The sequence below is a fragment of the Felis catus genome, chromosome C1 (genome assembly GCF_018350175.1).
Source record: "Felis catus isolate Fca126 chromosome C1, F.catus_Fca126_mat1.0, whole genome shotgun sequence".
Taxonomy (NCBI): domain Eukaryota; kingdom Metazoa; phylum Chordata; class Mammalia; order Carnivora; family Felidae; genus Felis; species Felis catus.
The window spans coordinates 188,122,224-188,149,728 of record NC_058375.1 but is presented as its reverse complement, the minus strand read 5'-3'; the positions used below and the strand labels follow the sequence as shown (position 1 = coordinate 188,149,728).

The 27,505-nt window shown below is 37.2% G+C and overlaps 1 protein-coding gene and 4 non-coding genes across 8 annotated transcripts in view; all 5 read right to left on the bottom strand.

Annotated features, from left to right (window-relative positions):
* Nucleotides 1–1,121: 1,121 nt before the first annotated feature.
* The window catches only part of NOP58 (NOP58 ribonucleoprotein), a 35,467-nt gene continuing 9,083 nt past the window's right edge, over nt 1,122–27,505 (bottom strand). The window contains exons 2-15 of one of the 4 annotated variants that reach the window (XM_045034295.1): nt 25,702–25,754; nt 25,381–25,496; nt 20,481–20,602; nt 17,906–18,042; nt 13,518–13,582; nt 12,422–12,556; nt 11,181–11,326; nt 10,134–10,260; nt 8,588–8,751; nt 6,923–7,057; nt 6,669–6,730; nt 4,831–4,964; nt 1,813–1,985; nt 1,122–1,384 (exon numbers count right to left, since the gene is read on the bottom strand). In XM_045034295.1, coding sequence (XP_044890230.1) covers nt 1,334–1,384; nt 1,813–1,985; nt 4,831–4,964; nt 6,669–6,730; nt 6,923–7,057; nt 8,588–8,751; nt 10,134–10,260; nt 11,181–11,326; nt 12,422–12,556; nt 13,518–13,582; nt 17,906–18,042; nt 20,481–20,588 — 1,437 coding nt within the window. In that variant the 5' untranslated portion in view covers nt 20,589–20,602; nt 25,381–25,496; nt 25,702–25,754 and the 3' untranslated portion in view covers nt 1,122–1,333. Of the gene's footprint in view, nt 1,385–1,812; nt 1,986–4,830; nt 4,965–5,056; nt 5,184–6,668; nt 6,731–6,922; nt 7,058–8,587; nt 8,752–10,133; nt 10,261–11,180; nt 11,327–12,421; nt 12,557–13,517; nt 13,583–17,905; nt 18,043–20,480; nt 20,603–20,714; nt 21,189–25,380; nt 25,497–25,701; nt 25,755–27,505 lie in introns of those variants that run through there. The other 3 variants (XM_045034294.1, XM_045034293.1, XR_006583479.1) reach the window with 3 other exon arrangements.
* Nucleotides 9,897–9,980, bottom strand: LOC111562175. Its single transcript, XR_002745219.1, has one exon. It is a non-coding gene; the product is annotated as a small nucleolar RNA SNORD11 (small nucleolar RNA).
* On the bottom strand, nt 11,044–11,125 carry LOC111562176. The gene has a single exon (XR_002745220.1). It is a non-coding gene; the product is annotated as a small nucleolar RNA SNORD11B (small nucleolar RNA).
* Nucleotides 25,516–25,603, bottom strand: LOC111562169. Its single transcript, XR_002745213.2, has one exon. It is a non-coding gene; the product is annotated as a small nucleolar RNA SNORD70 (small nucleolar RNA).
* On the bottom strand, nt 27,399–27,487 carry LOC111562168. The gene has a single exon (XR_002745212.1). It is a non-coding gene; the product is annotated as a small nucleolar RNA SNORD70 (small nucleolar RNA).

The following is a 27,505-nucleotide window of genomic DNA, read 5'->3' as shown; positions in this document are numbered from 1 at the left end:
AGAAGCAAAATAATATCAGCTTTATTATACAATTGTATCTAGGGATGGCTACCTGTACTTCATGTAGCATATACTCTAAATATCTAATTGTACTTACATCTCTGAAAATTTCTCTAATTTTCTACAAACCAATGTTGGTGGAGAGGTAAAGCTGACCATCATCTCTAATTTCCAAGTGAGAAACTAAAGTTGAGGGGCTGTGGATTTGCTCCCAGTTACATGAAAAGCAGAGGTGGAACGCCAAGTTATAATCATTTCGGCTCCTCCACCTGTTGGATGCTTATTGAACCAGGCTTTAGCATCATGCCTGTGGCAAACACAGGGATGCAAGACCTAACAGTCTTATGAAACTTGTGGCTGCCATGATTATAGAGCTGTCAATCAGGCTGTTGTTCACTTACTAAATACTGCATTTTAGAAACAAAGACTGCCCAGAGGGCATTTGTTGGGATAAGCACTAGGTGATATATTTAAGTGATGAACCACTAACTTCTACTCCTGAAACCATTCTCACACTATATGTTACACTAACTTGGATTTAAATAAAATTAAAAAACTAAAAATAAACTGTTTAATAAAAAAAAAAAAAAAGACTGTTCTTTGGTGTTCTGTATCTTGGTTTATACCCATGGACATTTTATTTTTGGTCTTGTTTTCTTGTTATTCCCCCATTCTTTACTATAAAATTACTTTGTTATCCTTTTAAAATTGTCACTTTAGAAAAAAATTGCATCTATGATAATTACTTTGTTGCTCCATTCAGAACTCTGAAGTAAATAAAGTTTAGGAACACAATTTTTTCTTTCTGAAGAGATACAGAAAAGTTGTGCTCACTTAATTTAAAAATTTTGAACACAAAACACAGCTTTATTTAAATAAATACACAGGCGGAAAAATAGGAGAAAAGGAGAAAGAGTCCGAAAAGGAAAAAAGAAACATTAGTGTGAGGCTCTCAAATTGGTCCATCTACATGATCTCCCAAAAGGCTAAGTTTCAAATTAACAAGTCACAACTCTCACTTCTCAGCTTTAATGATCAAAGCAATAACCATCAAATGCTAGATAGAATAAAGGGCCAAGGCTGTCTACCTAAAATACAGAGATCACAGAACTGCCTCAAAATACAAAGAAAATATTTTTATTTGTATAACAAAGACTCTAAGAAATAACATAATCAAATTATCAGAATTGGTGTCTTGACACCAATAGGTTTGGAAAGCTATAGATGATCAATCACTTTGTTTCATCCAACGTTCTCTCAATTGGAGAGCATCTCTGATATTTCCTGACTGAAGTGTGATGTATCCAGGTGATTCAAAGATGGTTCCCTTCAATTAGTCCTCATTATCTCTCTTTTTTTTCTTTTTCTTCTTTTTCTCTGGACTCTGAAAATAACCAACAAGAAGGCTTTTGAAAGAGCTGTAAATGTATGGGTAACAATAACTTTTCCTATAAGAACAAAGGAGATCTATTTTCCTTAAAAATAAATTTGGGTTAAAGATTAGAACCTAAAAATATAAAAACCACCTCTATGAAAGTGATCTTTAGCAAAAATATAAAAACAAAAAACCCAAAAAATATAAAAACCAAAAGTGATCTGTAGCAAATCATATTCTTTTTTTCTCAAGGCAAACCTATTTTGCAATAAGATTCTACGTTTAGGAAATGGCTCTTTGTAAAAATATCATTTTTATTTTTACTATTCCATCATTGAAAACCGTAACTGCTTGCTCATTTCTGATAAAGAGAATAGAATAAAATACAGAGACCCTGTCCATACCAACAAAGTATTGGCAATTAAAAACAAACATACAGGAATTGCTGTGCTAGTGCACGGTTCTTCCTCGGAAAGTGGTTCCTCCTTAATGTGTTTCTTTTTGTCCTTTTTCTTCTTCTTCTTCACAGATGTCTCCTGTTCTTCCACCACTAGTACTCCTTCTTCCTCTTCTTCCTCTTCTTCGGCTGCTACTGTTGTGGTTTCTTCAACTGAATGGGTAAGTGTAAAGACACAACAATTAACATTGTGTCAGACCTCACTTCCCCCACCCCAAACTTTTGGAATCTCACTCCCCCCCCCCCCCACCCAATCATTCTGGTTAACTAGCCAATGTTTATTATAAAATTCTATAAGTGGAAAGGTCCTTGGAACTCCTGCCTAGTCCATTAACTCTATATCTAATGATGTAAAGCTCAAAGAAATTTCTCATGAGATCAGGTAGCTACGTATAGAAATTAGGAATAAAACACATTGAAACTATTTTTGCAAACTGTCAATTATATTAGAAATGATTAAGAGTTTATGCTCCAGAGTTAGGACACTTGGGTTTATTCAACCTGGTGGGACCTGGAGAGTAAGTCATTTGACTTCTGTAAACTCGTATTACTCATCTGTAAAATTTAGTGATGTCTACCTCACTGGATGATAACTAGGACTTAATGAGGTAACATATAATACTTGGGGCATTAGAATGAGGACTCAATAATAGGTAGCTATCATTAGAAACTCATTCACCTTTAAGGGAAAAAAAAAGTCATTCACCAAAAATTCACCTACTAAATACCAGGTTGTATTCTACAATTTGAGATACAACAAGGCATAAAGCAGACAAACTCCTTGTCCTTATATATCTTTTATTTTAGGAGTAGAGAAAAAACGCAAAATGATACAACTATACAATATTTTACACAGTAATCAGTGCTAAAGGTAAAAATAAAGCAGGAAGGGAAACACTGAAGAAGACAATGCATATGGATAGTTTAGACAGGGCAGTCAGACAAACACCTGGAAGAAGCAAGGGAGTGAGTGAATGATGGAAAAACATTATCCTGAGGAAAATTTTTCCAGGCATAGAGAATAGCAAATGCTAAGGTTATTTTGGGAGAGAAGGGGAATTGGCAGGTTTAAGGAATAAGAAGGAGGCCAGTGTGGCTGCAGCAGAGTGAGCAAGGAGTAGGACTGAATCAGAGCTAATGGGTGTCACGGTGGCTGCTACATTAAGAACAGCAGTGGTGGATATGACAAGTGGTTAGACTCTGGATTTATATATATATATATATATATATATATATATATATATATATATATATATATATATAAATATATATATTTTAATGTTTATTTCTGAGACAGAGCATGAGTGGGGGAGGGGCAGAGAGAGAGGCAGACACAGAATCCGAAGCAGGCTCCAGGCTCTGAGCTGTCAGCACAGAGCCCGATGCAGGGCTTGAACTCACAGACCGTGAGATAATGACCTGAGCCAAAGTCGGACGCTCAACCGACTGAGCCACCCAGGCGCCCCTTTATATATATATATTTTTTAACGTTTATTTATTATTGAGAGACAGAGAGACATAGAGCTTGAGCAGGGGAGGGGTAGAGAGAGGGGGAGACACAGAATCTGAAGTAGGCTCCAGGCTCTGAGCTGTCAGCACAGAGCCCGACGCAGGGCTCGAACTCACAAACCGTGAGATCATGACCTGAGCTGAAGTCGACAGCTAACCGACTGAGCTACCCAGGTGCCCCTGGATATATTTTCAAAGTAGAACTGAATTGAAAGGATTTGTTGCCAAAATAGGGGTGTGTGGCTGTTGACGGAGCATGCAACTCTTGATCTCGGGGTTTTAAGTATGAGCGCCATACTGGGTGTAGAGATTACTCAAAAATATAAGTTCTAAAAAAAAAAAAAAAGGATTTGTTGCCAGAGTAGGTTTTCAAAGAGTGAAAGTTAAAGGCCAAAGCAACCAGAATTGCTATTTATAAGAAAAATAAATTGGAGAGCAACAGACTGAGAGTAACAAGGATCCACGAAAGTTCAAGTTTAAAAAGCTTACTGGATGGATATACAAGTGAAGATACAATCCTGGAGTCTGGTGTTTCAAATGCTAATTAAGGGACCTAGAGATCACCTTACTGTTCAATAAGTAAACAGAAGTGTAGAAGCTGAATAACTTGTTTATGTTCTCTTCAGCCAGGGTAAGAATTCCCATTTGCTGATAGTATACTTTTGACCACTAAGCTATTTAGAAACCAAAAATTAAATCAGTCATTATTTTAATGCATGATACTCTTGTTGGACTAGTCTGTAGGCATTCAACACAAGTACTGCTAGTAAACAGAATTACTGGCTTATCAACTTTGCGAGACAGCCTAGTTCAGTGGAGAGCACCTATTAAATATTACTGTAACGGCAGGCTACCCAATGTTATTACTATAGTCCGTTCTATGTGACAGAAACAATGAAGAAAACCACTGCTGTGAATTCTACCCTTAACCATATAACAAAAATACTTCAATAACGTAGAAACCATAAGCATTTTTTTATGTTTTAAGCTATTCTCAAAATAGCTCACATGGTAGTTAACTAAAGTTTGGTACACTTAGCATAATACAGGATTCCACATATTGAAAGAAATGCTTCTCACATTCCTCTATGAAGTCTGATATATCTAATAGTACCTGAACTATTCCCAGAGAACATGGCAGCTTATTAAAACACCATTAGCTTTCAATATGGGTGATTTTACAATAAAGTTCAGTGGCATGTACTTTCCCAAGATTTCTCAAGTCTGTCTTTCTTAAAAAATAATATAGAGGTGCCCAGGTGGCTCAGTCGGTTAAGCGTCCAATTTCGGCTCAGGTCATGATCTCATGGTTCATGGGTTTGAGCTCTGTGTTGAGCTGTGCTGACAGCTCACGAGTCTAGAGCCTGCTTCAGATTCTGTGTCTCCCTGTCACTCTGCCCCTTCCCCACTCGCATGTGCGCTCTCTCTCAAAAATAAATAAACATTAAAAAATATATATATAAAGAACATTCAAAAAATTTAAACTGACCTTTAATTTTAACCTTGGCTTTTTTTGCCTTCTTTTCAATAATTTCATCCTCTTTATCTACCTGTTCTATCTTGCGTTTCTTAGAACAGGTTGGGAGTGTGGAGTCACCAGAAGGATCATATGTCTTCACTTCACTGAAAGAGCCAAATTATAGAAAATTTCTACAAATACTTGTATGAAATAATTCTAAACAGATTTAAAGGAAATACTAGTAGATAATACTTACATAAGCATACAATGCTGTTTTACTTTAGTGGCTGTGGGGCAGTTTATGAAAACTAATAGTTCCCAAAAGGTAAAGAGGTTTTACTATTTTCCAAGCAGATCAATCAGACTTCAAGAGAAGTGGGGAACTAAAATGAATTTTGGTTTAGTAATCAATGTAGTGACTATGGTACAGAAAAACATTCAATCAGTATGGGGAAAGATGGAAAAAAAATCTCTTTATACCAAAGGACTTCTAGAAAGTAAAAATTGAAGCAATTCAAGTTTTAGAACATAGGGCAATTCCATGAAAACAACAACAAAACAGAAAACCCACAAAATCCTAATCAAGTTAATATAAAAGACTTCATCACAAAATCCCAAAAGGTAGAACAAGCAGGGATACATATGGATAAACATTCCCTAAATAAGGCAACATTTGCTTTCGCTCTAATGTAGCAGAAAGAAAAAACTGAAGTACTAAGTGCCTAAGAACTAAACCTCATAGTTGGTGCTTTAACACCATGTGTTTAAAGTCCTAAGATCATGTGTTCAAAGTCCCATGGTATGGGAATATTAAAAAATTGTTCAAAACAAGCTAACGAATGTTTCATTTTTTAAATTGTAGACTTGTGGCTGTTTAATTTTTATAGATTAAAAACATTTAGAATTTAAAGAACAAAGATCCACACTTATCAACTAAACACATCAAATTAGACCTTGAACAGAATAAAGGAAAACAATTTTTCTAAATGTGTACACTTACAGACATATGAATATATATGGTAAGATGTTATGGTATTTTGTTCTCCTTGCCCACTTAGAGTTTAAAATTTTACTATTAAAATTCTTAGAAGGGTTACAAGAGTCCTAATGGAATTTATGGGTTAATGACAAGAAACATTTTAAAGGCTCCTGATACATACTGTCAAACTGCTTCCCAGCAAAGTTGAACCACTCTCTACTTCCATCATCACAACCTTACCAGTGTTGAACATTACCTCAAATAACAAGCAAAATACCTCTCCCTACACGTATCTTTTGTTAATTTCATGGTGGTCTGAATACTTTACTATGCCTCTTAGCTAGTTTTAGACTCTTCTGTCTTTACATCTGAAAATGAACAAGTTAAATATTAAGAAGAAAAAAAGCCAAGGGGTGCCTGGCTGATCAGTCAAAGGAGTATGCAAATCTGGATCTCACAGTCTTGAGTTTGAGCCCACGTTGGGTATAGAAAGCCAAAACAAGTATGCTATATGTGTACTTAGTACAACAATGTAAAAATATGTATATGATTAAAAATTGGGGGGGGTGACTGGGTGGCTCAGTCAGTTAAGCATTTGACTCTTGATTTTGGCTCAGGTCATCATCGCACAGGTTCATGGGATTGAGCCCTGCATTGGGCAGCATGGAACCTGCTTGGGATTCTCTCTCCCTCTCCCCCTTCTCACACTCTCTCTCTCCCTTAAGAATAATATAAAGTTAAAAAAAAAAAGTAAATATGGAAAACTGTAAGGAGCAAAGAAACAATTAGAGACATTGAGGTGTTTACATTTATAATAAAAAAGTGCTGTCAAAAATTATAATTTAAATAAGCAGAAGCTGTTCATCCATCCTCCCCCAAATGTACTCACCTTTTATGTTCGTATTTTTCTGTTTTTGCTAATGCTTTTCCTGTTCCACTTATTTTCCTTATCTAAGAAAAGATATCAATTTTTGGTAAATATAAGGGAAACTGTTAACAGCAGAAACAAAAAATGTTGTTAGATATGCTGAAATGTTTCATAAATAAAGCTGCTTAGGTGAAATAATTAAGTACATACACTTGAAGTTTATTAATTTTTGATAGCTAACACTTCTGCAATAATAGGCAGGATGTGGTTCTTACCCCTCTATCTTCCAAGGTCCTCAACCTGGCCTCTAATTTGGCTCTGTTCTCAATTCCCATTGCAGAACTGGAATCTTCACCAAAAGCATCATACCGGATAGCCAAAACAGTTTTGGCTGCCAGCATTCGAGAAATCTAAAAGAGAACTTGAAGTTAGAGGCATTCGAACTATATTCCAAGTTGAGATATAAAAATCCTCAATAAGTTATCCATGAGAAAACTAGAGCAAGTCATGAACTCAATCATTCACTCTAGGATTTTTCCAAATCAGGAATTACAAAAGTATTATAAAATCATACAACTCAAGAAACCTATCTTATATCTGAATCTCTGCCACCATATAATGGGTAACTGGTTATATACACAACTACATTCGTTTTGGTGGAAAAAAGTATCTTGTAGTTCATATCTAAAATGAGCTCAAGCTGGAGAGGATGTGGAGAAACGGGAACCCTCTTGCACTGTTGGTGGGAATGCAAACTGATGCAGCTGCTCTGGAAAACAGTGTGGAAGTTCCTCAAAAAATTAAAAATAGATCTACCCTATGACCCAGCAATAGCACTGCTAGGAATTTACCCAAGGGATACAGGAGTGCTGATGCACAGGGGCACTTGTACCCCAATGTTTATAGCAGCACTTTCAACAACAGCCAAATTATGGGAAGAGCCTAAATGTCCATCTACATCAACTGATGAATGGATAAGGAAGATGTGGTTTATATATACAATGGAATACTACTTGGCAATGAGAAAGAATGAAATCTGGCCATTTGTAGCACTGTGGATGGAACTGGAGAGTGTTATGCTAAGTGAAATAAGTCAGGCATAGAAAGATAGATACCGTATGTTTTCACTCATATGTGGATCCTGAGAAACTCAACAGAAGACCAGGGAGGGGTGGGGATAGGGGGAAAAAAAAGTTAGAGAGGGAAGGAGACAAACCATAAGAGACTCTTAAATACTGAGAACAAACTGAGGGTTGATGGGGTGTAGGGGGGAGGGGAAAGTGGGTGGGTGATGGGCATTGAGGAGGGCACTTGTTGGGATAAGCACTGGGTGTTGTATGGAAACCAATCTGACAGTAAATTACATATATAAAAAATAAGATAAAAAAATAAAATGAGCTCAAACTGCTCTTCTAATGTCTTCTTTTAATTTCTACTCAGTGACCTTAGTTCTATATCAAGAGGTCATCCAGAAAACGCGTAGCCCCCTTTTTAGGCTAATTAACATTTAACCAACCTGCTTCTTCTATCTGCTCTGAATTTTATAAAATTTCAGTTTCTATTAAATTACATATCCTACCAAAAACCTTGAAAGTACTTAGTTGGTTTAAGATTCAGCTTTCTCATCTGTAAAACCGAGATACCTACTTCTCATAGGTAGTTTTTTTTTTTTTTTTTTTTTTAAAGTAAACTCTACACCCAACAAGGGGCTTGGAACTCATAGCCCCACAATCAAGAGGTCCATGCTCTACTGACTAAGTCAGCCAGGAGCCCTGAGTACACTTTCAGTGTATAGAAGTGCTTTTTAAAAAGCTCAAGAATTCACCATTCTCTATTTAATGAAAAGAAGTAGTAGAAAGATTTATTGCATATTACAGAGTAGGATATGGGTTAGAGGAAAAAAAAGAAAAACGACCCACCTCAGGAGAACTGTAACTCACCTTTCCTTTGTGTTTGGGACTTGTTTGGCCTACAAGTGAAGCATGATAAATGAGTCCATACTTTGGAGTATCTCGTCTAGACTTGAGGGCTCTGAAGAGCGCCTTTTCTGCTCCAAGAATCTGAACTGTAGAAGCTGCGTGTTTGGCCAAATTCAAAAGAGAACCTTCAAAAGAAAAGAGGTAGTTACAAGGAATGCAATTCCAAGTATTTGAAAGTTCCATGTATTAAACACAAGACATATAGTCTAAGTATTTACAGCCACTACAGTAAATAAAAATAATTCAGATTCTATATAGTCTGGGATTCCCTAAAAAGCTTCAGCATTTGTGATTCATCCATGTAGCACCATGGGCAGAAGTTTGTAATGAATGCTTACGGTAACTGAAGGTTAAGACTATCAGTTCAATTATACTTATTTGCCTGAGAGATGGTATTACTATTCCACATTCCACCACCATACCACAGGGGATGATTTTGGACATCAAATATTCTACTTTTAGAGATGAAAAAAATATACAAATAAATGGAAACTCTCAGGACATCTCAGTAGTAGAACTATGTGACAATCTTCTCACACTTTATTTACCTCTGTTGTTTAAGATATGGAGATGGAGATACACTTATATTATATAAGTATAATCAGGTACTAAAAGGTGCTGGTTTGTTAAATTTATTACACAGATTTCCTAAGAACACACCCCCAACATTAATGCTCAACCACACAATACATATTTAAAATTAAAAACATACTTCTGTTAATCCCTATATCTCTTACAACAAAAGGTTAGCTAAGCCTATGAAATTTCATATGTAGACAACAAAACCTGCCAGATGATCCCAACCTTGCAGCTGAAGGTATCTGAATGGCATATTTGTCTATTTAATGATGCAGTTACAGGAGCTATTCTAGTTTAGACATGGTGACAGATGATATGTTAAGATCTTCTGTGATGGATTATACTCCAATAATATAATGAGCTAGTAATTCACTCTATTTGCAACTATTCAATTTTATAGTATTTTGTAGCATACCTTCTTTGTAAAATCACTATATACATGTTTGAAGTTTTATGATAAATTATTAAAAATATTTTGCACGTCAAATATATTAAAATAGCGTATTTTAAAATAGCATATTTAATAGTGAACCAAATTCTCAATCAAGCATATATATCAACCCTTGTGATAACTATTCCTATTTTAATCTGATGAGTTTTTAGTATCAGGAAATATTAACTGATTTCATCCTCCTGCACTTCATCTGAATATTCTAATTAATGGTAACAAACTTCTGAAAATGGACCATAAGTGTCTCAGAAGAGGTAGTGACTAAAGATGCCTTCATTATCCAAAAGGAAATCAGGCATACAAATTAGAATCATCATTGAACACTTACTTGGCCCTTGGTTCTCCCCAATATACTATCTACTTCTATTTTTTACCAAAAATTTCTAATAAATGTAATTTGAAGAGTAAAAAATAATCCTAGTAGAAAATAACTCAACTCTAAATATTCCTATTTACCAGTCACATTAAAATCATCACCTGCATGAGCAATGAGCCGTGCTCCCACTAATTCCCCAACCATGACTGTAACATTCGGTGCAATGGCCATCATTCGATTTTGTAGATATTCATAGAGCTGGGTTCTATACTCTGAGATTTCAATTACCTAGTATAAAGAACAAAGTGGATATGTCATAAATGATCTGAGTAAAAATTATATAAAAACCACCGTCTGAAACATTACAGTCCTTCCTAAATTATCACAGAACAGCTGTGCAATCCTGGGAAAATGAACCACTCCTTACTTCAGTTTCTCATTTTAATACATATTTTATGACATAATAAATGTAAACAACCTAATACGCTGCCTAAAAATGTTAGTCAACTATTAATTTGGTTAAGTGCTCAGCTTTGCCTCAGGTCATGATCTCACGGTTTGGGAGTTCAAGCCCTGCATCGGGCTCTGCGCTGACAGAGCAAAGCCTGCTTCAGATCCTCTGTCCCCCTCTCTTTCTGTCTCTTCCCTGTTCATGCTCTCTCTCAAAAACAAACATTAAAAAAACAAAAACAAAAACCCCAAGGGCTAGACATTGTGTCATCCTCTTTGGTACTTTTTTTTTTTTTTTTTTTAAGATTTTGTTTTTAAGTAATCTCTGTACCCAACATGGGGCTAGACTTTAAACCCTGAGATTAAAAGTCACATGCTCTATCAACTAAGCCAGCCAAGTGCCCCTTCTTTGTGATTGTTGTTTAACTATCTCCAAATGGGCAAAAAGGGGCTCCAGGCTACAAACACAGAGGCTGGAATTAAATAATTCAAACTGTAATTCTCTGTCTTCTTAATGGATTTATAAGTCATTATCCAGACAATGCCGACAATACAAATAAATTAGATAGTGTTCTATTAACTTTACTTCAGTATTATTTCCCCCACTAAGTATATAAATCAAGATGGCATCAGATGAGGTAGTGACTGAACACCCTCATATTTGTCAGGTGATTAGTAAATTTAAAAATCATCATTGCCATCAGAAAATTATTACATAGCTGGTTCCAACACAACTAGTTTCTCCATGTATAGTTTACCTGAGTGCAGAGATGTAGAATATTGCAAATATCTTCTTCTGAAACCTCTGTTCCCATTGATATCTCTGCAGCTGCTTTCACTTCTGCTTCAACTTCCTCTGGCAGTAATTCAGAAAGTTTAGCTGAGGCATAATTCTTCCTGTCGCCTATGGAATGTTTGCAGAGGATGAGGAAGAAATCACTCTTCAACAAATTATATAAAACCCAAATAGTAACAAAACAAAACAAAACAAAACAAAACAAAGGTAGAAATAAGCCAATGAAAAGGGTACCTAAACAAAACAAAAAGCAAACAAGTCTGACCTGGATATTTTTCTTATGTAAAGGCTTAATTTTAGAGCTTAAAATCTCTCCCCACATTTCTATTCAAAAAAAATATGAGTTAGATAAAAACAAAATACCCCATGAAATAGGACTGATAATATTGTGACAATTTGTAGCCAAGGTTTCATTAAAGCCAGCGCCATGAATTCTTGCAGTGGTAATATGGTAATATAACATGAACCTGGTAAGTCCTATTTATCAACAATGCCCAAGCCCCTCTACTAATATTACTGTACTATTAATATAGAATATAACAGTAACAGCATAGACAGCGTACTAGTTTTATTATTAATATAATGCACGATATTCGAAGTCTACAGTTGTTCGTATTAATGGCAAATTCACTATGAGATATATTCATCTGAAGATGCCATTTTCAGAAAAACCAAATTAGAGGGGCATCTGGGTGGCTCAGTCGGTTGAGTACCTGACTCTTGATTTTGGCTCAGGTCATGATCTTACGGTTTGTGTCAGGTCATGATTTTACAGTTTGTGGGTTTGAGCCCTGCACTGGGCTCTGTGCTGTAAGTGTGGAGCCTGCTTGGAATTCTCTCTCATTCCCCATCTCTCTACCCCTCCCCAGGTTGTGCTCGCTTGTGTTCTCTCTCTCAAAATAAATAAATGAACTTAAAAAAAGAAAGAAAGAAAGAAAGAAAGAAAGAAAGAAAGAAAGAAAGAAAGAAAGAAAGAAAGAAAGAAAAGGAAAAACCAAATTAGAGAATGATGCTCTGTTGTACAGGCCATCAAAATCACAGATAACTGTATCTGAATTCTAACAGACACTAAGATCACTACACTCCCAAACACATAAAAGTCATAAGGAACTCTGGGAAGCTCAAGGAAAAAGCATTACTATAAACTCATGTTTTTGGATGCAAATAATTATTTTCAATGCCTTAAAAGATAAAGTTACTCACCAACTTTCTGTAAACACTTGCAGTATGTCAAATTATCTGAAATAATTTTTCCTAATTCAGGAAAATGCCAGCCATACCATTCTCTACACCGCATAATGTAGTTGTTTAGTTCTTTATCTAGATCATCTAACAAGGCTGCAGGAGATTAAGATGGAAAAGAAAAGAACTTTTAAAAAGGCTTTGAAAAACTGTGGTAAAATATACATAAAATTTACTATTTTAACCATTTTCAAGTGTAGGTTTCAGTGGCATCAAGTACATTCACAATGTTGAGCAACAGTCACCCACTATCCATTTCTAGAACTCTTTCATCATACCAAATGGAAACTCTGCACCCAATAAATAACACGCCATCCTCTCCTCCTCCCATCTCCTGGTTATCTCTTCTACTTCCATTCTCTATGAACTTGCCTGTTTTAGGTACTTCATAAGTGGAACCACACAATAGTAATGTTTTTTTTGTGTGGTTTATTTCTCCTAGCAGGTTTTCAAAACTCATATAACATGTTGTAACATGTATTAGAACTTCATTCCTTCTTAAAGATAAATAATAATCCATTGTGTGTATGTATTCCATTTTGTTTACCCATTCATCTGTTAATGGGTATATGGGTTGTTTCCATCTTTTGGCTATTGTGAATAACGCTACTGTGAACGCAGATGTATATATACCTGTGAGTATCTGCTTTCAATTCTTTGGAGTATATACCCAGAAATGCAATTGCCATTTAAAGGGATTTTTAAAACTAGAAACTGTTAAGAATCTGATGTTTTCAAAATTCATTTAATGACTTAGGAAAACGACCTATTACAAAGCCAAGTGAAAAAAGCACAATGCAATAGATCCTACTTAGTCATTTACTTCACGGAAAAACACACATCTGTTAACATCACTAGTGTTAATTCACGTTATTTCTACCTAGTTAAATTATGGGTGGTTTTCCTTCTCAATTCTGCATTTTCTAGTTTCTCTACTTCATTACTAAAAATTCTAACTGATCTCCTTTCCCTTCCTCAAGTGCTAACATTACAAAAAATACAGTTTTAACAGGAGGAAAAAGTCATGAGGATTAGGCCTCCCATGGATTATACTTACAAATTGCCTGAACAATCATGGTATCCACTTTATCAGCACTAAATTTCAATCTATATCGGGACAAGCTGGGGATAAAAAGGAAAAATAAGAAATTACTGACAGCATCTATGAAAAGAACTAACAGCTCAAAAAATTGTTTAAAACCAATCCCCTCTTCTTGGAGCTGCATTATTTTAATTTTCCCAGCATGAGAAAATCAGTTGAAGAATACAATATGCAAAATCAGGGGCGCCTGGGTGTCTCAGTCAGTTTAAGCGTCCCAACTCTTGGTTTCGGCTCAGATCGTGATCTCATGGTTCCTGGGTTCAAGCCCCAGGTCAGTGCAGAGCCTGCTTGGGATTCTCTTTCTACCCCTGACCCACCCATGATCTCTCAAAATAAATAAAACAAACAGAATATAATTATGCAAAACCAGGAAATACACATTTAAATTTTTTAACGTTTATTTATTTTTGAGAGAGAGAGAGAGACAGAGAAAGAGCATGCGCCAACAGAGTGCGTGAGATCATGACCTGAGCTGAAGTCACTTAACAGACTCACTTAACTGAGCTACTCAAGAGCAACGTGGAAATACACATTTAAAAAGAAAATACATCTGTCCTGCTATAACCTATATTTCAGAAACATGAATTAATTTATGACAGACAAAAAGGATGATGCTGTGCAATGCAAGTCATATTGGCTCATACATGATTTTTACAAGGCATCAATGCTTTATACCAGTAGGTAAATAAAAGTACAGCACTGTTAACACCTGAAAACAGAAAGCCATGGAGGAACAAAATTGTACATAAGGATTTTTTTAAATTTTACTTATATGTATTTATTATGTTTTGTCTCCCTCCCTGTTTTTATATTATTTTTGCTTTCCCTCCCTTATGTTCATGTTTTGTATCTTGAAGTCCTCGTAAGAGTGAAGTCATATATTTGTCTTTCTCTAATTTCATTTAGCTTAATACCCTCTAGTTTCATCCATAGTTGCAAATGACAAGATCTCATTCTTTTTGATTGCTGAGTAAAATTCCATTGTGTGTGTACACATACACACATCCATCAATGGACATCTGGGCTCTTTCCATACTTTGGCTATTGTGGATAGAGCTACTATAAACATTGGGGTGCACATGTCCCTTTAAAACAGCACACCTGTATCCCCTGGATAAATACCTAGTAGCGCAATTGCTGGGTCATAGGGTAGTTCTATTTTCAATTTTTAAAAAAATCTCCATACTATTTTCCAGAGTGGCTGTACCGGTTTGCATTCCCACCAGCAGTATACAAGGGTTCCTCTTTTTCCACATCCTCACCAACATCTGTTGTTGCCTGAGTTGTTATTGTTAGCCATTCTGACAGGTGTCAGGTGGTATTTCATTGTGGTTTTGATTTGTACTTCCCTGATGATGAGTGATGTTGAGCATGTTTTCATGTGTTGGTTGGCCATGTGGTTGTCTTCTTTGGAGAAGTGTCTATTCATGTCTCTTGCCCATTTCTTCACTGGATTATTTGCTTTTTGGGTGTTGGGTTTGATATGTTCTTTATAGATTTTGGATACTAACCCTTTATCTGATATATCGTTTCAAGTATCTTCTCCCATTCTGTCAGTTGCCTTTTCGTTTTGCGGTTTACTCTGCTGTGCAGAAGCTTTTTATTTTGATGAGGTCCCAATAGTTCATTTTTGCTTTTGTTTCCCTTGCCTCCAGAGACGTGTTCAGCAAGAAGTTGCTGTGACCAAGACCAAAGAGGTTTTTGCCTGCTTTCTCTTTGAGGATTTTGATGGCTTCCTGTCTTACATTTAGGTCTTTCATCCATTTTGAGTTTATTTTTGTGTATGGTGTAGGAAAGTGGTCCAGGTTCATTTTTCTGCATGTCGCTGTCAGTTTTCCCAGCACCACTTGCTGAAGAAACTGTCTTTATTCCATTCGATATTGTTTCGTGCTTTGTCAAAGATTAGCTGGCCATACGTTTTGTGTCCATTTCTGGGCTCTCTATTCTGTTCCATTGATCTGAGTGTCTGTTTTTGTGTCAGTACCATACTGTCTTGATGATTACAGCTTTGTAATACAGTTTGAAGTATGGGATTGTGATGCCTCCAGCTTTGGTTTTCTTTTTCAAGACTGCTTTGGCTATTCAGGGTCTTTTCTGGTTCCATACAAATTTCAGGATTGTTTGTTCTAGCTCTGTGAAGAACGCTGGTGTTATTTTGATAGGATTGCCATAAGGGTTTCTTAATCTTGGCACTGTTAACAATGTGGGCCAGATAATTCTTTGCTGTAGGGGCCTATTCTGTGTAGAGTGGATGTTTAGCAATATCCCTGGCCTCTACCCATTATGTTAGACCTGAACCCGTATGTCACAACCAAAAATATCTCTAGACACTACCAAATTTCCTCTACGGGATATTTAATTGCCCCTGATTGAGAACCACTACTGTTAAACAATGCCAACTAATCAAAAGCTTGTATCTTGACTCAGTTTAGCTAGTAATGTTCTTTTAAAAATGCTTATTACATAGGGGCGCCTTGGTGGCTCAGTCAGTTGAGCATCTTGATTCCTGACTTCAGCTCAGGTAGTGATATCACAGTAAGTCCTGAGATACAGCCACTCGCACGCCACAGTAAGTGAAGCTGGCTCCAGATTCTTTCTCCCTCTACCCCTCCCCACAACCTCACACGTGCTTGCTCTCTCGCTCAAAAAAAAAAAATGCTTGTTACAAAGTTCTTGACTTTTATGTATTTTGTTCATCTCCGTAACTCAGTAGCTTTAACCATTTCATTGATTTATGCTATGTTTTGTTCAAAGGTACAGATCTCTGTTTATAGTATTATTCCTTTTATATAAATTTAACGTGTCTTTTTAACTGTATTAACACATAGAGCTTTTTTTAAAAGTTTATTTTGAGACAGCACTAATGGGGGAGGGGCAGAGAGAGGAGACAGACAGACACAGAATCCAAAGCAGGCTCCAGGCTCCAAGCCATCAGCCCAGAGCCCGACGCTAGGCTTGAACTCCTGAAACTGTGAGATTGTGACCTGAGCCAAAAGGACACTTAACCAACTGAGCCAGCCAGGATTACAGGGCTATTTTTGATAGTGCTCTGGTTATAAAGTTGCATAGATTCTGAGTAGTCTACCTTTAATCCTATCTATTCTTCACCAAAAAATCCTGATAGTTTAGTACAATTTCACAATATGCCGAGCTTTTCAGGAAAACATACCACAGTAAAACAGAAATGCCTGTTCTTTTTTTTTTAATGTTTATTTATTTTATCGTTTAAAATTTATTTTTGTTTTTTTTTAATATATGAAATTTATTGTCAAATTGGTTTCCATACAACACCCAGGGCTCATCCCAAAAAGTGCCCTCCTCAATACCCATCACCCACCCTCCCCTCCCTCCCACCCCCCATCAACCCTCAGTTTGTTCTCAGTTTTTAACAGTCTCTTATGCTTTGGCTCTCTCCCACTCTAACCTCTTTTTTTTTTTTCCCCCCTTCCCCTCCCCCATGGGTTTCTGTTAAATTTCTCAGGATCCACATAAGAGTGAAACCATATGGTATCTGTCTTTCTCTGTATGGCTTATTTCACTTAGCAGAACACTCTCCAGTTCCATCCACGTTGCTACAAAAGGCCGTATTTCATTTTTTCTCATTGCCACGTAGTATTCCATTGTGTACATAAACCACAATTTCTTTATCCATTCATCAGTTGATGGACATTTAGGCTCTTTCCATAATTTGGCTATTGTTGAGAGTGCTGCTATAAACATTGGGGTACAAGAGTCCCTATGTGTCAGTACTCCCGTATCCCTTGGATAAATTCCTAGCAGTGCTATTGCTGGGTCATAGGGTAGGTCTATTTTTAATTTTCTGAGGAACCTCCACACTGCTTTCCAGAGCGGCTGCACCAATTTGCAAGAAATGCCTGTTCTAATGGACCTCTGGTTAAACATGATAGGAAAATGTGCTTCTCTTTGCCTTATTATAAAAATTCAATTAAAATCAGTAAAACAAGCAACACAGATACACAGCAGACCACAGCAGGTAAGAAAGTTCAGGAAGATGAAGACGGAGGGATAGCAAATGATTCAGCAGATATCAGAGAAAATAAAAAAGAGAAAGCCCAAGTATTGTGGGACCCAATGCTCATAAGGCAGAGAATGCTTATGATGAGGACTGCCTGGTTTCCAGCCCTGGCTTCGTCACTTACCAGATAACTGACTTTGGGCATCAGATTCATCTATAAAACGAGGATACTACTACTACTACTACCTTCCTCATAAAATTATTATGAGAATTAAATTAGTATTTACAATATGGTTAAATTAAACCAGTGCAACATAATTGCTTACTAAACAGAAATAAGTGGACTTTGTTTTCCAGTAAATCTCACCTGTGTGCCAATCCAAGACACATAGCTGCCATTTCACGTGGTTCTACTCCAGGGATTAATCCATCCATCTGGGAACGAATTCCTCTCATAAGTTCATTAACAACAGGACTATGGATACAACTGAGATTCAGCTTTTCCTGTAAAAATAAGAATATCTATCTGTATTAAGTTCCTAAAACCATTTAATTATTAAAATAGAACAGATTTAAATATATATTTCTCAGTTTCTTAAAAAGCAGTTTCTAGTGTGTGGGAGAACACCAAATGCAGATTTAAAGAATTTTTTTTTAATATTTATTTTTGAAAAAGAGAGTATGTGAGCAGGGGAAGGGTAGAGAGAGAGGGAGACACAGAATTTGAAGTAGGCTCCAGGTTCTAGCTGTCAGCACAATGACCAACAGAGGGCTGGAACTCATCAGGCTGGGCTCAAACTCACAGACCGAGAGATCATGACCTGAGCTGAAGTTGGATGCTTAACTAAGTAAGTCACCTAGGGCCCCCAGACTTTTTTGACATGGTCCAGTACTACAAATGTACTTTCTCTTCCTTATGATTCTTCTCTTTGTAAAAAATATTTTATTTAAGTAATCTCTATACCCAACATGGGTCTCAAACTCACAATCCCAAGATCAAGAGTTGCATGCTCCACCTACTGAGACAGCCAGGCGCTCCCGATTTTCTTAGTAACATTCTTTCCTCTAGCTTACTTTATTGTAAGAATACAGTATCTAATACGTGTTGACATACAGAATATGGGTTAATAAACTATGTATGTCATTGGTAAGACTTCTGATCAACAGTAGGCTTTTAGTAGTAAAATTTTGGGGGAGTCAAAAGTTATACACAGATTTCTGACTGTGTGTGGGGGGGGGGAAGGGTTGGCACCCCAACGCCTAAGTTGTTCAAGGGTTTACTATACAATTTTTTTACACACACACCTCCACACATTAATAAATTTTGTTCTGCACCCATTCATTTCTTTTCACTTTGCATTGTATTTGGTATTCAATTCAATAATTCATTGTATTGTGCTAGTTTATCCAATGCAAATAATGGCATGCATGCAAAATTAGATGTATTACATCATGTTTAAGAAACAAATATTTGGTATGTATGAGTGATCTTCAGTGTAAGTTTTTTTTTTGTTTTTTTTTTTTTTAACGTTTATTTTACTTTTTGAGACAGAGACAGAGCATGAACAGAGGAGGGTCAGAGAGAGAGGGAGACACAGAATTGGAAGCAGGCTCCAGGCTCTGAGCCATCAGCCCAGAGCCCAACGCGGGGCTCGAACTCACGGACCGCGAGATTGTGACCTGGCTGAAGTCGGACGCTTAACCGACTGAGCCACCCAGGCGCCCCCAGTGTAAGTTTTTAAAACAGAGAAACTGAAAAGAAAAAAATAAAAATACCCATAATCCCACCATTCAACAATTTCTTCTGTACTATGCTAAAATCTAATGTTTTCAACAGAAAATTACAAACACTTGTGGGCACACCAAAGAATGAAGATAGAGATTGACATCATCATAGAAAACTTCATTACTTACCAGACAGTGTTAGAAATTCACTTAATTGAACTTCTTAAATTCACAATCCTGAACAAAAAACCCCCTCAAATCTATTTAGCATTTTCTTACCTAAAAAGACCTATATAACACGGGGTGCCTGGGTGGCTCAGTCAGCTGAGCATCTGACTCTGGCTCAGGTCATGATCTCATGGTTCATGGATTCGAGCCCCATATCGGGCTTGCTGCTGTAAGCGCAGAGTCCACTTAGGATCTTCTGTCCCTCTCTCTTTGCCCCTCCCCAACTCGCACACGTGCACTCTCTCAAAAATAAATAAAACAGTAAAAAAACAAAAACAAAAAAATGAAAAAAAACCCCCACAAAACCCTACAACATAATATAAACCTTACTTCAAGAATTAGAGGTACAGAACACCTGGCTGGCTCAGTTGGAAGGAGCACAGAGGGTCTTGATCTCAGGGTTGTGAGTTCAAGTCCCATGTGGAGAGTAGAGATTACTTAAATAAACAAACTTAAAAAAACCCAAAAAACAGAGGTATATTCACAAACACAATAATTAACCTGTCACTGTAAGATCTACAATAACCACTGAAGATCAAACTATCGCAACCGGCTCTCAAACTCTTCTTTTCGTTCTTGGGAGCCCATTTTTCCACTATTTCTACCAATCTCTAGAAACTCTACACCCTGCTAAAGTTTTCTAATAAACACACACACTCAAAAGAAATGTCATGTTTCCATTTCTGTTGAAAGAAAAAGAAATGTGGCTGAACAAAGACATGGCAGGATACAGTGTTAACAGATTATCTCTGGGCAGCAAGATTAAAGCTATTTTTTTTTTTAATCATTTTAGGGGTATCAATATTTTCTACAATGACCAGGCATTACTTTTCTATGCTTAGTACATATTGGAAATCAATTATTCTATAGGTAAAGGAGAAAAGATCAAGTATGAGAACTTAAAACAACCAACTCAATGCAAAGCCAAGTCTTTGTAGTTGCTAAGCTGTATGGTGAACTCTGATTAGCAGGCATGAAAAAGAAATTACCTTTATGACCCCTCCTAGTTTAGCATCAGCTACAGCCAAGGGTTCATGAGCTTCTTTTACTATTTTCTTCAGAACTTTCTTCAGCTGCTTATTGATTTTGCCCTCCATCAGAGCTGTAAATGCTTTTGAGGAAAAAAAAAAAAAAAATCAAAAGAATTCTCAAGTTTCTAATTTTAAGAACTTAAGCTCTCATTTAAACTTAAAAGATAAAGCAAAATAAACACTTCCTTTTACCTTTCAAAAAGGGTGAATTTAACATTACTTCTAAAATGAAATGATAAATGTAAAAAACACTGAAGGAGTTACACATTTGAATTTCATCTGATCTTCCCACCCCCATTTCAGCTCTAGAATTGGGAATTAAAGCAGAACCAACATTCCTTTCCCTATGTAATAGGAAATCTACTCTTGAACTCAGAGCTAAAATCATAAAACGTTAGAAACAATCTGTTCTGGAATCAAAAGTAAATTCCCTCTCCTATATCATTATAAACAAACTGGCCTGTAAAAGGAGTATATTCATTTGGAAGGTCCTGCTGCGGGGTAAGGATGTCTGAGTGGAGGGCTTTTGCTAATCCTGATTCAGATATGTCATCAGGCCTCTGCTTGTAAACCTCCAGTGATGGGGAATTCCCCACTAAAGACAGCCTCTTCGGGGCGCCTGGGTGGCGCAGTCGGTTGAGCGTCCGACTTCAGCCAGGTCACGATCTCGCGGTCTGTGAGTTCGAGCCCCGCATCAGGCTCTGGGCTGATGGCTCAGAGCCTGGAGCCCGTTTCCGATTCTGTGTCTCCCTCTCTCTCTGCCCCTCCCCCGTTCATGCTCTGTCTCTCTCTGTCCCAAAAATAAATAAAAAACGTTGAAAAAAAAAAATTAAAAAAAAAAAAAGACAGCCTCTTCAATCTGAGACTGCTTTCATTTTTGGAAGGTTCTAAATCTGCTCATTTATAAGTCTCACTGTTCTTTAGGCTTACACTTAGATCTTCTGGACCCACATGGACTGACACCTCCTGTTATCTGTGATGGTTCTGGCTGAATTTAAAGTACTCCTGGCAGGAAGGAATTCTGTCACAATTTCTAAGGCCAGGCAATTTATGCTTTATCAGCCAGGTATCTGCTCTTTCCTGACCACATCTCCATCCATTTGAATTACAAGTCCATTTCACCTGTTGTCTGGGAAGATGAAAGGTGAGGACAAAAATCATCTGGCTACCATTAAGCTCTTACAGAGGTTGAGACACTCTAAGAAGTAGAGACTCAAGCTATTTTTGTTAGGTTCCAACCATAGTGTACAATACTGACTCCTTATGATCTGCCTTTCTAATAGGAGTTATCTTACTTGCTTTTATAATTAAAAAATTTCAACTTCCAGCTTCTATTCTCAATCTTGCATACCATCATTTATGCTTAGATTTATCTTCCCTTTATTATGAGAAAACCTGTTAATTGCTTTTCATAATATATATATTTTTTTGTTAAGTTTATTTTTGAGACCAAGGGAGACAGTGTAGGGAGGAGGAGAGAGGGAGAGAGAATCCCAAGCATGCTGTGTGCTATCAGCGAGAACCCTGATGGAGAGCTCGATCTGGGCCGCCCCTGTAATATGTACTTTTATTTTTATTTATTTATTTTTTTAATGTTTATTTATTTTTGAGACTGAGAGAGACAGAACACGAATGGGGGAGGGGCAGAGAGAGGGGGAGACACAGAATCGGAAGCAGGCTAAGGCTCTGAGCCATCAGCCCAGAGCCCGACGCGGGGCTCGAACTCACGGAGCGTGAGATCGTGACCTGAGCTGAAGTCGGACGCTTAACCGACTGAGCCACCCAGGAGCCCCTGTAATATGTATTTTTAAAAGATGGCAAACAGGGGCATGTGGGTGGCTCAGCTGGTTAAGCATTCAACTCTTGATTTCAGCTCAGGTCATGATCTGACAGTTCGTGGGATTGAGCCCCGAGTCAGGTTCCTGCCTGACATTGGAGAGACTGCTTGGAATCCCTGCTCTCTCTCCCTCTCAAAATAAATAAATAAAACATGGGAAACAGAGATGGTGATGAAGTTAAGAGGACACTGAGTCTTGGGGCGCCTGGGTGGCTCAGTCGGTTAAGTGTCCGACTTCGGCTCATGTCTTGATCTTGCGGTTCATGGGTTCGAGCCCCGCGTCGGGCTCTGTGCTGACAGCTCAGAGCCTGGAGCCTGTTTCAGATTCTGTGTCTCCCTCTCTCTCTGCTCCTCTCCCACTTGCACAGTCTCCCTCTGTCTCAAAAATAAACATTAAAAAAAAAAAATTTTTTTTTTTAAAATAGAGGACACCGAGTCTTTATTCTACTTCACTAGCCACTTCCCAGTAATTTTCCCACTTCATCCAAATGTAGGCTGGCACCAAATTTTTCTGTGGCATTTGGAAGACTTGCAACTTGGAAATTAGACTGAGAGTAAAGATAAAGCTCTCCATACCAACAGCATATTTGAATTTCTAGGACCAATATAAATTCTTTTTTTTAAATTCAACCTTTTATTTAAAAAAAGAAAAAAGTTTATTTACTTATTTATTTAAGTAATCTCTACACCCAATGTGGGGCTCGAACTCATGACCCTGAGATCAAGAGTTACACTGCCCCTCCAACTGAGCCAGCCAAGAACCCCAAAGACTTTAAGTAGGCTCCACATCCAATGAGAGGCTTGAACTCATGACCGTGAGATCAAGAGTCTCATGCTCTACCAGCTGAGCCAACCAGCTGCCCCCCCCCCACCCCATATAAATTCTTGACATCACAACAGATCAGACTGTTTCTTGGGCTACGGAGTTTTAAATGTACACTACCATATCTATAACCACTCAGTTTTGGTTCTGTCATACTATAATTGCTTTTTACAGGGAGTGGGAAGTTAATTTCCAGGAAAGACTACTCTCTTAATAAGGTGATGTTGAGTTTCTGGTAAAAATAGATGAGAAAAGGCAGATTCCTGACAGAGCTCACTACTTTCATCCCTTTATCCAAAGTATTTATATGCTAAAATCTAGCAATTTGACAGCAAAGAACAATATAGTCTCTGCCTTCCTGGAAGGAAGATGGGTGGAGGGGGGCTGACTTTAAATTCTTAGCTAATATGGCATTTTAGCCATTTATTTTACAGTATTTTAACGTATACCAAAAGCTCAGTAGGGAAATGAGATACCTCTCAAGCCTCAGTTTTTCTGTAAAATAGTTATTAATATGTATCCCACAGGATTGTTTCAAGGATTAAACAACAATTTTGAAATGATGAGTACAGGGGCGCCTGGGTGGCTCAGTCGGTTAAGCGTCCGACTTCAGCTCAGGTCACGATCTCGCGGTCCGTAAGTTCGAGCCCCGCGTCGGGCTCTGGGCTGATGGCTCAGAGCCTGGAGCCTGCTTCCGATTCTGTGTCTCCCCCTCTCTCTGCCCCTCCCCCGTTCATGCTGTATCTCTCTCTGTCTCAAAAATAAATAAACGTTAAAAAAAAAATTAAAAAAAAAAAAGAAATGATGAGTACAAAATCTGACACACACTACATGATCAACATATTAGCTATTAATAGTAAAAATCTGGGGGTGCCTGGGTGGCTCAGCTGGTTGAGCGTCTGCCTTCGGCTCAGGTCATGATCTCACAGCTTGTGGGTTCAAGCCCCATGTCGGGCTCTGTGCTGACAGCTCAGAGCCTGGAGCCTGCTTCAGATTCTGTGTCTCCCTCTCTCTCTGCCCCTCCCTGACTCATGCTATTTCTCTCAATCTCAAAGATAAACATAAAGAAAAATTAAAATAGTAAAAATCTGCTTCATGTCTGGGTAGAAGTAGACCGTTTAATATGGACTGGTCAGAAATAGCCCAAAAAAGATTAAAGAAGTAATATGCAAAAGGGAATTCAAAAGAAGTCACTTGGGATCAGGGCCACTGCACTTTATAGCTTCAGCAGGAGCTGTTCAAATCAGTCTATGTGAATATTGCACACCCCACCCAAGGTGGAAAATAGTGAACACAATCTTTTTCTATAGAGTTTTAACAAAACTCTACCCATGTAATTTTAAAGCTGTGATAAACAGATCTTTTAAAAAATTCTCTAGGCAGAGAGGCACCTGGCTGGCTCAGTTGAAAGAACATGCAACTTGTGATCTTGGGGCCATGACTTCAAGCCCCAAGTTGGGTGTAGAGATTACTAAAAAAAATAAGAACAAAAACTAAAATTAAAAAAATTATCATTGTGCTTTAATAGCTCTATGAGGCTTTAATTACTGACTTACTGATGCAGCAGCCTAGAACTCTTTTTAAAAATTAAAAAATTGGTCTCATTATTGGGTCTTCCTTCAGCTACCCCTCTGCCAATGTTGGGGCGGTCTATTAATATTCTAGCATGTTTAGATTCCTAATTTTTATAAGAGAATTATACTCCTCTTTTGTGGCTGATGAACAAAATTATTTGGGTCTATGATATTCTTGCCTAATTATAAGCCATATTCTTTATAGTCTACATTTTCAGATTATACCAACAAGCAGTTGGCGGACCTAATATATAGAACCTAAGCAACTGAAAAATCCATGATTAGAATTTTATATCCAGTCTTATTTTCCCTAACACTATGGGCGGGGGGGGGGGGGGGGGGGGCGGGGAACAACCTTGTTAAGACCAACTGCTTATTAAAGCCAAACCTAGATGATACACCCTATTACTTTATGTCTGTTCTCCCATTACGAGGACTGGTTGAAGGATATGAGCCAACCATTCTTCATGTTTCCTTCAGATTAACTCAAGGCTCTGTGTAGGTTTCATACTAAAAAAACCCCCAAAAAGCTGCTTTATTATTATTTCAACTGTGAATCCTGGCTATTCTCAACTTTACCCTTGAATTAAAATCATCAGAGGGCTGTGCACTTGACTACATTACCTTGGTCCCTTGTAGAACAGCTTTTACTGAATTGTGCTTCAGCATTATGCTGTTGGTTTCCACAGGGAGATCAACTTAACCACTTCTCACACTCATCACATGGGGGGGAACAAGCCCTATGGTGAAAAAAGCTAACTCAATGTTGTCTCAGTGGTAGTGACGAATTAAGAGTTAGATCACTTAAATTCAGTTCCAAAAAGAATGCATCATTGACAACATTGAATAAGGTTAACTCAGGCACTGAAGCAAATAATCTTTTGATAAGAATAATACATTGACAAGATTATACATAAAACCAAAAAAAGCTAGTTTTCACTTTACCTGCTAATGCTTCTGCTGTATCCTGAAATTTCTCAAAATGTTTTAGCTTTACTCTAGAAGGAAAAAAAAAAAGAAAAGTTATGAGGGCAAACTGATTCTTCAAAAGCCATATATTTAGGAAAGAGGTTCTGGACTGTTTTCAAAGCACTCACCAACAAAATAAATTTTCCTGTCACTGGGCATGAGGGTGCAAAGTTAGATAAATTCATATTAAAACAACTAGTTTCTCCAAATACTAGGTCAGTAATGTCTGGACTAAGAGAAGATTGTAGGGTTTGAAGGAAAAATAGCTAAGAGGTTTGGTACCACATCTCACCCACAGGAAAGATGTTGAAGCCTGAACATAACCTCTGTTGCTTAAATCTGGACACAGAGGCCTTTTACTATATGGAATAGGAGACCTTAGAAAAGGAATTAAGAGTACCTCTCAGGTCAGGAATCTCACAACACTGATTCGTCCATCTAGTACAAATGTCATTAAGAAATAGCTAATGGTCTGGGAATGCAAGCTGGTGCAGCCACTCTGGAAAACAGTATGGAGGTTCCCCAAAAAACTAAAAATAGAACTACCCTACGACCCAGCAATTGCACTACTAGGCATTTATCCATGGGATACAGGTGTGGTGTTTCGAAGGGACACATGCACCCCCATGTTTATAGCAGCACTATCAACAATAGCCAAAGTATGGAAAGAGCCCAAATGGCCATCGATGGATGAATGGACAGAGATGTGGCATACATATACAATGGAGTATTACTCAGCCATCAAAAAGAATGAAATCTTGCCATTTGCAATTATGTGGATGGAACTGGAGGGTATTATGCTAAGTATTAGAGAAAGACAAAAATCATACGACTTCACACATATGAGGACTTTAAGAGACAAAACAGATGAACATAAGGGAAGGGAAACAAAAATAACATAAAAACAGGGAGGGTGACAAAACAGTAGAGACTAAAAATATGGAGAACAAACTGAGGATTACTAGAAGGGTTGGGTGGGGGGGGAAGAGCTAATGGCTAAATGGGTAAGGGACATTAAGGAATCTACTCCTGAAATCATTGTTGCACTATATGCTAACTAATTGGGATGTGAATTTTAAAAAATAAAAAATTAAATTAAAAAAAAAAAAAACTATGTTGCTTAATTTCCAAATATTTGTATTCTTAAAACCAATTTACTATTAGCTTATAATATATTTCTGTTGACATTATAATATATGCCCTGTGAGATTTCAAGCTTTTGAAATTTACTGAATCATATTTTATTACCCAGCATATGGTTTTTCTTAAAAAAGCATTCCATCGGAAATTGAAAATAATGTATGATACGGAATTTTGTGAGGTTTATCAATTATATCAAGGTATTCATTATTGTTTTTATCTAATCATTCTATCAATTATGAAGACAGTGATATAAAATTAATCTATTTTGTCTATGATTTTCATTAACACACTGTCAGTAAGAAATGTGACAAATAATTCAGGTGTATTTCTGTTTAGAAGATAAATGAGACTTAAGCTCCTGTTGTTTAATAAACTCTTCTATAAACAACAACAACAACAAATAGCTAATGGTCAAATCTGACTCCTTATTTTACTTAAGTTACCCTTATTTTACTCTCCTTCTCCCCAACACACTTATGTGCAAGGTAACATCATTTTATATTCAACAAAAATACACAGTTAATTCATAATTCATTGTTGTCTCAGTGGTAGTGACGAATATTTGAGTTAGATCATTTATATTCAGTCCCAACAAGAATACATCATTGACAACAATGAATCATGTTAACTCAGCCAA